Genomic DNA, 10,643 nt, shown 5'->3' on the forward strand with positions numbered 1-10,643 from the left:
TCTCAGAGTAATAGTCAAGAGTTCTAATAATTGCCTTCAGGAGGCTTTAGTTTCTGGCTCTTTTCTTTTCTAGCCCCATTTCCTAGTAGGTTCCCCACCCATCATTCCTTTCAATCACACTGGCCAATTACTGAGTTCTTGAACCTACCAGGCATGTTTCCATGTCATCGGCCTGTACTAGCTGCTCTTTCTAAAATAGCGTTCATTGATACTGGTATGGTTCAGTCCTCACTTCCTTCAAACCTTTGCTACAAGAATGTCATCTTTTCTATAAGCATTGCAAACAACATTCCTCACCTTCCCCCACCCGCACCAAATACACTGCACTGATGATCTTCACTTCTCCAGCTGTTTTTTTTTTTTTTCCCGGCGCATTAGCTTCTGTTCTTATTTTTATCATTCTACTCCCACCCCTGCCCCACCCACTTGGTTTAAATTGCTTTTTTGTTTTTTTTTTTTTCCCGTGCGCATATCCCCTTCTAACACATCATATAATTTACTAGTATGATTATATTTTATTGTCTGTCTCCCTGTTAGAGTGCAAGCTTTTGTCTGCTTGGGTCACTAAGTACCCTGAGCACTTAGGTCACTGCCTAACATACAAAAGGCACTCAATAAAATTCATTAAGTAAAACTGACTGAAAGGCCAGTAGCCTGGGTTCCAGTCCCAATACTGCCCCTACCATGCTGTGTAACTTCTGCTTTATGTCTTTTTCGTTGTTTTGAATATAAAAGTTTTGGATCATATTAGAAAGAAAATCTTCTTTCCATGGCTCTGACTTGGTCCTTTCTCATCAGTAGGCTGTTTTGCTCATTGCTAGCCTTACCCCACCTTTCCTATGGCCCAGACTACTCCATCCTTCACTAAGTATACTCTTTCCCACAGCCTCCCTCCTTGGTTCATAATATTGATAATCAGTAAGTATTGAATCAATGGAAGTTATTTTGATTCACTCACAAAAAAACATAAAGGCACTTTCTGACAGGATTATGTCCTTTGCTGTTAATTGGTCTCTAGCTCTAATTTCTAATCCTAAAATCTATGCTGTAATACTATAAGAATTTAAAGAATATTGACCTAGGATTTCTATGATACATACTCAAACAGCATATTTATTACTTATTTACAGAAAAAAACTGTCACTTTGACTTCAATAACATTTAGCACCTCTTTTATTCTTTACTATCAGTTTAAAGATCTCAAGTCATTATGTCCTTCTTTTGTTAATAATATCAAAAGGCCATCCTGACCAACATGGTGGAACCTGGTCTCCATTAAAATATACAAAAATTAGCTGGGCATGATGGTGCCACCTGTAGTCCCAGTTACTCGGGAGGCTGAGGCAGGAGAATTGCTTGAACCCTGGAGGTGGAGATTGCAGTGAGCCGAGACTGTGCCACTGCACTCCAGCCTGGCGCCTGGTGACAGAGTCAGACTTTATCTCAAAAATAATAATAATAATAATAATATCAAAAGGATAGTTTAGATCTGCTAGCAATTTCTCACAATACTTCTGCAGTGAAACTTAAGTATTTTATTTCTAAAAGTCAGTTTAATAGACTTGCAATTTCCAAGTTAAACTATACCATCTGTTTGGGTTTTAATGCCCTGAAAAATTATTACAATAAATCCAAATTAATATTATAGTTCCTAATTATAGAAGAGTAAATCAATAAATTAATTACCTGAAATAAGATGATATTTTGGTGATATATTTTTTAGCAGATATTTAGTGAGCATCCATTATGCACAGGTATTGATTTGTTGCTGAATATTAAAAATTAAACCAGTCCCTTATTTATTTATTTTTTGAGACAGTCTTGCTCTGTTGCCCAGGCTAGAGTACAATGGCAGGGTCTCAGCTCACTGCAACCTCGGCCTCCCAAGTTCAAGCTATTCTCCTACCTCAGCCTCCCGAGTACCTGGGATTACACGCACCCACCACCACGTCCAGCTAATTTTTTGTATTTTTAGTAGATATGGCGTTTCACTATGCTGGCCAGGCTGGTCTCAAACTCCTCACCTCAGGCTATCCACCCACCTCAGCCTCCCAAAGTGCTGGGATTACAGGCGTGAGCCACGGCCAGGGCTAGGCCAGGGCTCACAGATTACTAAGAACAACTCATGTTGAATTTATAACAGGTTTTAATACAAGGCAAAATTTAAACACAATTCTTTAATAGTTTTATTTCCCTTTTCTTTCTTTCCCAGTTAAATCCAAGTAAAAATACACCCCCTTTCAAAATAATATCATTAAACAAATTATCTGTATTTAGCACAGATAAATATGTGGAATTATTTTTCCCAAAGATTAGTAGTAGCTCACACACGAGTGATGCTTGCATAATTTTTAAATATAATAAGTATACTGAAAAAACATGCTAGTACTGTATTTTCAAAAGTAAGTTTCTATTCCTAGAACTAAAACACAAAACAAGTGTTGTGAGATACATAAATGAAGACAATACATTTAACCAAAGACTTGCCATTTTCCTGCAGGATGTTCCTGGCAAGGGAGGTTGCCCTAGTCCTACAAACAACCTCCTACATGCAACCTAGGTGGCAGCATCTCCTCCCAGCGGAAGACCTCAACACGCAAGTTCTTCCTTCCACCTACAAACGCTGGAAACCGCGACTGGAGAGGTAATATGATTGGCTAAGCCATGAATGACGCAAGATAACCCACGCCCACCGAGAATTGGCCTTTCCTAGCCAGGCTCAGATCCCTCTTTCCGATTGGTCCCTACGGCAGGAGTGCGGGGACAATTGCTTAAGTTGACCTCTGGGTCCGGAACCGCGGACAAAGATGGCGGCGGCCAAGTGTTGGAGGCCTTTGCTCCGCAATCCGAGGCTTTCATTGCACACCGCGGCTGATGCCGCCACGGCTGCAGAAACAATCTGCCAAGATGTCGCGGCGACCCCTGTCGCGCGTTACCCGCCGATTGTGGCCTCCCTAACAGCCCACAGCAAGGCCGCACGGCAGCGGCGGATCGAGCGCTGGCAGGCAATGGTGCACGCTGCAGAGTCGATAGACGAAAAGCTGAAAATCCTCACCAAGATGCAGTTCATGAAGTACGTGGTTTACCCACAGACCTTCGCGCTGAACGCCGACCGCTGGTACCAGTACTTCACCAAGACCGTGTTCCTGTCGGGTCTGCCGCCGGCCCCCGCGGAGCTCGAGCCCGAGCCCGCGCCCGCGCCCGCATTGGACCTCGCGGCGCTGCGTGCGGCCGCCTGCGACTGCCTGCTGCAGGAGCACTTCTACCTGCGGCGCAAGCGGCGCGTACTCCGCCACCAGGAGAGGGAGGTTATAATTTCGCCCTTCCTCGATCAGCTGGTGGCAACCCTCGTGGGCCTTCTCAGCCCACACAACCCGGTCCTGGCCGCCGCCACCCTCGGTGAGCCTTGGGTCCCCCAGGGCGGAAGGGAGAGGTGGGGATTATACTGCGTTACCCTGCCACAGTTTTACCCCTCTTCATTTCTTTCTCTCTGCTTCATTCATGTTTTCCTAGTTCTTTCGCTCCTGTTTGGGTGGCCTGGTTTCGTTACAGTCACTGCCTTAAGAATCTGGAGACTAGGTACTTGCGGCTGTGCTAACACCAACCAACCAGCTCTTAAGCCCATTTTATTCTACTAAGACTGTTACTTAACTTGCCTATATCATAGGTTTTAATACAAGGCAAAATTTAAACACATTCTTTAATAGTTGTATTTCCCTTTTTGTCTTCCCCAGTTAAATCCAAGTAAAAATACACCCCCTTTCAAAATAAATATCATTAAACAAATTATCCGTATTTAGCACAGATAAATATATGGAATTATTTTCCCAAAGATTAGTAGTAGCTCACACATGAGTGATGCTTGCATAACTTCTAAATATAATCAATTATACTGACAATCATGCTAGTACTGTACTTTCAAAAGTAAGTTTCTATTTCTAGAACTAAAACACAAAAAAGTGTTGTGAGATACATAAATGAAGCCAATACGTAGGCAAGTTAAGTAATAGTCTTAGTAGAATAAAATGTTGCAGGTGGATCTCTTGCCTTTCAAGTTTCCTTTTTGAAGACATCCTGAGCTCTCCAGCATTCCAATCCTTGACTCTACTTTGTGAGTGTCCAGCCAAGTGGAAGAGCGGTGGTGATGAAGAAAAAGGGCACTTAGAGAATGGGACAGGCCAGGTTTCCATTTGGCTATTCCACCAAAAAGCTGTGTGACCATGTGTCACATGGTGGAGTAGTAACTTCCTTTTTGCTTAATTTTTCGTGTTTTTTGAAGATGAGAATTACGGTAGTAGTTTTTCGTTGTAGAATTGTGAAGATGAAATGAAGTATTAACTAAGATACCTAACGTTTACTCAGTATTCATTTGCTAGGCCCGGTTCTTAATTTTATATCTGCCAATTTATTAATCCTCACAATAACCATTCACAATAGGTAACAATGTTTTGCAAATGAAAAAAGACGAAGCAAACTAAGGCATAGAAACGTTAATTCTGTGTCTGCCTGAGACCCTGTAGCTAATAGATTGGGGGGGTCAAACTTCAAACCCCCAATTCCAAGTTCCTAGTAAACGTCAGCAGCTTCTATGTAACTGTTGAGGGCAGACATGAAAAATAATTAACATATAGAGAATTTTAAAAATCATTGTTTCTGACACGTTCATCATTTTATATCTTCTACCAAGTGGATGTCTTACTTAATATTTATTGAAGTAATGTTAGGACTGTAGATGTGTGCTCAACCTAGCCTTGTTGTGTGCTTGTTTTTTTGCCTTCTTCAGTTGAGAAATAAGTGATCTTGAGGAAAGCATCATGGACTTCGATTACTCCTGATTGGTGGCCTAGAAAAACTATTTAACTTTGTCAAGACCCAGTTTCCTCTTATATAAAATGGAGATAATGAAAACTATATGTACTTTTTGGTGTTATTGTGAAAATTAAATTGGTAGTTTCTAAAACAGCCCTATTTTTATTTATGTTGAATGATACTCTTGTTAATGTTCAGTGTAATGATGGCACAAGTAGACAGTAAATGTTTGAATGTTATATTTAAGGTATAATAGTTAAATTATCACATAACCCAGTCTCTTACCTCAATCATTCTTATCTGTTGTTCAGTTGGTATTCTTTAGTGTTCTAATAGCCAAATTTATTTAGATGATCAGATGAAAAAAAATCTTGAATATATTTTAGATTATAAACGCCCAGTTCATTTTTACTGGGTGCGTGGTGAAGAAATTATTCCTTGTGGTCATCGAAAAGGTCGAATTGATTCCTTGCGATACCAGATAGATGATAAACCGAACAACCAGATTCGAATATCCAAGCAACTCCCAGAGGTAAAGATTTATTGCATTTATGTATCTATTGATATCTCATGTAGGATATATCATAGGCAAATTAAGTAATAGTCTTAGTAGAGTAAAATGTTTTAGGTGGATCTCTTGCTTTTCAGTTTCCTTTTTGAAGACACCATGTCTAACAGTCATTTTAGCTTTTTAATCTGCTATGGTGTACTCTACCAAGGTCAAATAATCATTTAACAATAACAAGTTAAGGCATCATTTTGCAGGACCATACAGATCTGTATGTTTCTCTTAATACAAAAATTCTGAAATAGTTTATGATTATAATTTACTAAAGTATACTAGCTAGTCATCAATCAGGCGAGTTTAACATTTATCAGCTGGGTCATTTTACATATTTGCAGTTCTTTTGGAGAAAAACTAGTATATTTTGAGTATTGTCTATGCTTTCATGTCAAGGGCTGTCACACTTATACTGTAAAGATCTGGATAGTTAATATTTTAGGCTGTGCAGGCCGTAAGTCTCTGTTGCAGTTTTCAGCTCTGCTCTTACAGTGTAAAGTGCTATACACAATATATAAATGAATATGTAGGGGTAAGATTTTTAAATGTAATGAGTGTGAGTAAAATACATACTAATGTTGCTGTGAATTTAGTATGTCTTTTCTTTTTCTTTAAGTTTGTGCCATTGGATTATTCTGTTCCTATAGAAATCCCCACTATAAAATGTAAGCCAGATAAACTTCCATTATTCAAACGGCAGTATGAAAACCACATATTTGTTGGTAAGTTTCTCTTTTGACATATTGTACCATAAATGTGTTCAAAGTGTCCTATGCAAATTTGGAGTATTGACTACAATGAGGAATTAATTCTTGATGATGGAGAGGTGAGCAATACAGTTCATCTCAGGTTATTGCAACATGCATAAACATTGGAAAGAAAATGTTTTGGTTCATTAGTTGAAGTTGTACTTGTTTCCACCGAAATAGCAGTGTTTAACTTTAGAAAACAGTTATTAGGCTTTGTTGACTTATTAGATAGAAAATCAATTTGTGTTTTTTTGAAAGTAAAAATCTTTAGAACTGGACTTGAGAGAGCTGTTGGCTTTTTAAAGTGTCATATTTGTACCATGCATGCTGGTAAGATCAGGAATTCACAAATTCATAATGCCTGATGTCTGCCCTCCCTCATGCAGCTTATTCTTTTGCCATTTTTTCTTCCTTTGTTAATTCTTACCCAATGTGAAGAAGTCTTAAGAAGGTTTTATGCTAGTCCTGGAGACCTATTTTATCAGCCTCTTTTCAGTCACTGTGGTCTTAGGGAGTGACCTGCAGGGAACTTTTTGTTGAAAAGACTTTACCACTAAAATTGAGAATCTCAGCATTTCATGAAATGTTGCTACTTATTATTTTTACTTAGAAAAGTAGTATAAAAATCATTTTTAAAAATTAGAAGCAAAGTGTGTATTTAAAGTGTTGAAGTGGTTTTATTCTCTTGCTAATATGACAAGGAGACAACCAAAGCTAATGATGACTAAGGGATATGAGAAAACAAGTAATAGAAATTTTAAATAACTTTTCTATATATTCTTTCAAATTCTTCCATGCTGTGATGGGCTTTATGACAGCTAACAGATTGAGGAATTATGCTTTCATGTGAAATTTAACTTTATTATAATCCATAAGCTATGTAAGTAAACTAATATTCCCACTTATATATTTAGAGTACTGAGAATATGATGTATAAAGAAGGGAAAAAAGGGCTCAAATACTAAAACATGTGCTCCAGATGTTCTGCATGTTTGTTTCATCTGAAATGTTTTTATTTTGCTCTTCAGGCTCAAAAACTGCAGATCCTTGCTGTTATGGTCACACCCAGTTTCATCTGTTACCTGACAAATTAAGAAGGGAAAGGCTTTTGAGACAAAACTGTGCTGATCAGATAGAAGTTGTTTTTAGAGCTAATGCTATTGCAAGCCTTTTTGCTTGGACTGGAGCACAAGCTATGTATCAAGGTAATAACTAATTTTACAGGGTTTTCTTTGAAGGTATTTGTAGCATTCTAAGAATTTAATAGTTAAAATTGTTTTCTTTGGGTTGAAACATAGGTTGAATCTTAATATTTTGAAAGCTTTTACATTGGCACAAAGTACAGTTGTTTTAAAATCCATATTTAAATACTATACAGTTTAAATCTGACACTGAGGTAATTTACCATCTCTTGTGTGAATGTACTTTTGCATGCATTTCAGAGACTGTAGCCAACCAAGCCAACCCTTCCTAGATGATAATGGCTTTCTGCAGGTAGAAAAGGAAATGGTTTCATGGATTAAATATTTATATTGAATCAATGGCTATCCTATATAATTTATTTAAAAGTTATATCCATATTTGGATTAGGAGGTTGTTCATCCATTCAGTAAACAGTGACTACTTTTTTATATGCCACACACTGTATCTGTTCAAGATGCAGTGTTGAGTGAAACAGATCCTGCCTTCTTAGAACTTATAGTGGGAGGGTCAAAGATAAGAAGCATGTAATACTTATAAATAGTGGGGAAATATACTATGGGGAAAATACTTTAGCATAAGAGTAGAATGATTTATAGGGGGCAGGTATAAATGAGGTACGGAGAAGAACCTAGTTTTAAAAAGTCATTCAGGGAAGGTTTCTAAAAATGACTTAAGACCTGAATGCCAAGGAGCTTCCTATGCACAAGTCTGAGAGAAGACGCTTCCAGGCAAAAGGAACAGCAAGTAAAAGTCCCTTTGTTGGGAACAGGCTTGAAATATTTAGGAACAACATGATGAAGGGTAATGAAGAGTGGGACAAGGAGAATGATGTAGAAGGAGATAGAGGAACCCAGAGGCTATATTTTACAGGACTATTAGAGCTCATTGTGGGGCATTTGGATTTTATTCTAAAACCTGAAGTAATATAATATGAAGTAGATCAACATTACGTGAATATTCAGGAGGAATTTTACAACATGTTTGATTATTAGGTTTATCTCTCTTTTTTTAACATATATACTTATTTTAACCTTATACTCAAAATTGACTTAGATTTCTGTAATAGAATTGAATAGAGAAAGTGGGACTAGGAGTAGACAGAAGAAGACAAAGTGAGAAGTAACTTTCTTGAAGATGTTAGAATGACACTTTATTTTTGAAAGATAAAGTGCTTCTTTTTATAATAAAATTAGTTCCATATATTAACAGTATTATTCAATGGTTATTCCCAATGAATAATTTTATATATAAATATACATTATTATATATAAATATATGTGAATATATAAATATATTCATATAAATATGAATATATTATTCATTGGCTATTTCCAATGAATAATATAATTTTATATAATATATATTATATAGAATAATAATACACATTATTATTAAAGATGATATAAAATACGTGTGGAAAAATAAAGTTACTGCTTGGCCTTGGTAGTTGGGTAATCATAGTACCAGATGTGGAAGGCATTTGTGTAGATAAAGCTTGCTGCTCTTAGAAGAAGTAAATTAAGGCTGACGTTGTTGAAAAAGATTAGTCATGAGTTTCAGCATACTAGAGGGGAGGAAAATATTATTTGTGCAGAAATGAAATACAGGGTTAGAATGGAGAAGATAAGGAAACTTTGAGGTCTTCAGGAATTTGGTTACATAAGGTATCTAAGTTGTGGGAGGTATGTGATACCCTCTAATGTCAAATATGTTTGTTTTGTTTGGGTAAAATATATTCTTTGTGTAAATTTCAGCAAAGCTTTTTCCTACAGGATTCTGGAGCGAAGCAGATGTTACTCGACCTTTTGTCTCCCAGGGTGTGATCACAGATGGAAAATACTTTTCCTTTTTCTGCTACCAGTTAAATACTTTGGCACTGACTAAACAAGCTGATCAGAATAACCCTCGTAAAAATATATGTTGGGGGACACAAAGTAAGCCTCTTTATGAAACAATTGAGGATAATGATGTGAAAGGTTTTAATGATGATGTTCTACTTCAAATAGTTCACTTTCTACTGAATAGACCAAAAGAAGAAAAATCACAGCTGTTGGAAAACTAAAAAACATGTTTGATTGAGAACTTTGGGAACATTTAAATGTCACTAACAGAACAATAATGATAAGATTTGTAACTGTCAAATATTAAATACATTGATTTTTAAGACAAATATTTCTTATGTCGACCTGTTATTAGACCTCTTATTCTACTCAGATTCATCACTGAAAGACTGAATTTTACTTACCTTTTGTTGATTTCAAAATAATTGTGTTTGTATGTTGCTAACTGATAAGACAAATTGAGTTATTGAACTATTAAATGCACATTTTAATATAAATGCAGAAATTCCAAATAAAATGTTAACATGCTCAGTAATTAAAAGAACCCACTACAGCCGGGTGCAGTGGCTCAAGCCTGTAATCCCAACACTTTGGGAGGCGAAGGCTAAGCTGGACTCCTTGAGTCCAGGAGTTCGAGACCAGCCTGGGCAACATGGCGAAACCGCATCTCTATTAAAAATACAAAAATTAGTCTGGCCTGGTAGAGTGTGCCTGTAATCCCAGCTACTCAGGAGGCTGAGACACAAGAAGTGCTGGAACCAGGGAGGCGGAGTTTGCAGAGTACCAGGCTTGTGCCACTGCACTCCAGCTTCTGTGACAGAGCAAGACTCTGTCTCAAAAAAAACAAAAGAACCCACTACAGCAGGGTAGAATTAATCAGTTCAGTAATAGACTACTGTTAGGAAGTAATGCTAATAAAGAACCTTAGTTGTTCAAAGGAGAAAAATAAGGCTTTATAGAATTCTCAAACTTGATTTTAAAAGAAAAGAAAAAAGATTAAGAGGATAGTATAATGGTGAAACAATGGAAAACCCCACTGAAATCAAATTACTCCGAGTTTGAACTTTATATGCTTTATTTGTTAATCCATTCCAAGTGCCTAGAATCATATAAGAAATCAATAAATGTTTGTTGAATGGATGTGAATTAATGAATTTAAGGTAGTCAACCTTTTTTAGTTTGAGGTCTGATACATCTTATTTATTTGCATTTTTTTTTTTTTTTCTTTTTTGAGATGGGGTTTTTGCTCTTGCTCCCCAGGCTGGAGTGCAATGGCACAATCTTGGCTGACTGCAACCTCCACCTCTCGGGATCAAGCGACTCTCCTGCCTCAGCCTTCCAGGTAGCTGGGATTACAGACATGCACCACTACACCCGGCCAATTTTTTGTATTTCATGAAGATGGGGTTTCACCATGTTGGTTAGGCTGGTCTTGAACTCCTGACCTCAGGTGGTCCAAACACCTTGGCATCCCAAAGT

At 37.3% G+C, this 10,643-nt stretch overlaps 1 protein-coding gene across 1 annotated transcript; it reads left to right on the forward strand.

Moving 5' to 3' along the window:
* The first annotated feature begins 2,715 nt into the window (after positions 1-2,715).
* MRPS30 (mitochondrial ribosomal protein S30) lies at positions 2,716-9,495 on the forward strand. Its single transcript, XM_017533187.2, has 5 exons — positions 2,716-3,399; positions 5,196-5,341; positions 5,988-6,093; positions 7,149-7,325; positions 9,096-9,495. The coding sequence occupies exons 1-5, from the start codon at positions 2,808-2,810 to the stop codon at positions 9,383-9,385; spliced, it is 1,311 nt and encodes a 436-aa protein (XP_017388676.1). The 5' UTR covers positions 2,716-2,807; the 3' UTR covers positions 9,386-9,495.
* Positions 9,496-10,643: the final 1,148 nt, after the last annotated feature.

This window comes from Cebus imitator, unplaced genomic scaffold (assembly GCF_001604975.1).
Source record: "Cebus imitator isolate Cc_AM_T3 unplaced genomic scaffold, Cebus_imitator-1.0 Scaffold80, whole genome shotgun sequence".
Taxonomy (NCBI): domain Eukaryota; kingdom Metazoa; phylum Chordata; class Mammalia; order Primates; family Cebidae; genus Cebus; species Cebus imitator.

Bases quoted from the DNA above. Each gene is read 5' to 3' on its own strand.
- MRPS30 (XM_017533187.2), top strand. From the start codon at position 2,808: ATGGCGGCGGCCAAGTGTTGGAGGCCTTTGCTCCGCAATCCGAGGCTT. The intron at 5,342-5,987 runs GTAAAGATTTAT...TTTTTCTTTAAG, and splicing joins TATCCAAGCAACTCCCAGAG to TTTGTGCCATTGGATTATTC. The intron at 7,326-9,095 runs GTAATAACTAAT...TTTTTCCTACAG, and splicing joins AGCACAAGCTATGTATCAAG to GATTCTGGAGCGAAGCAGAT.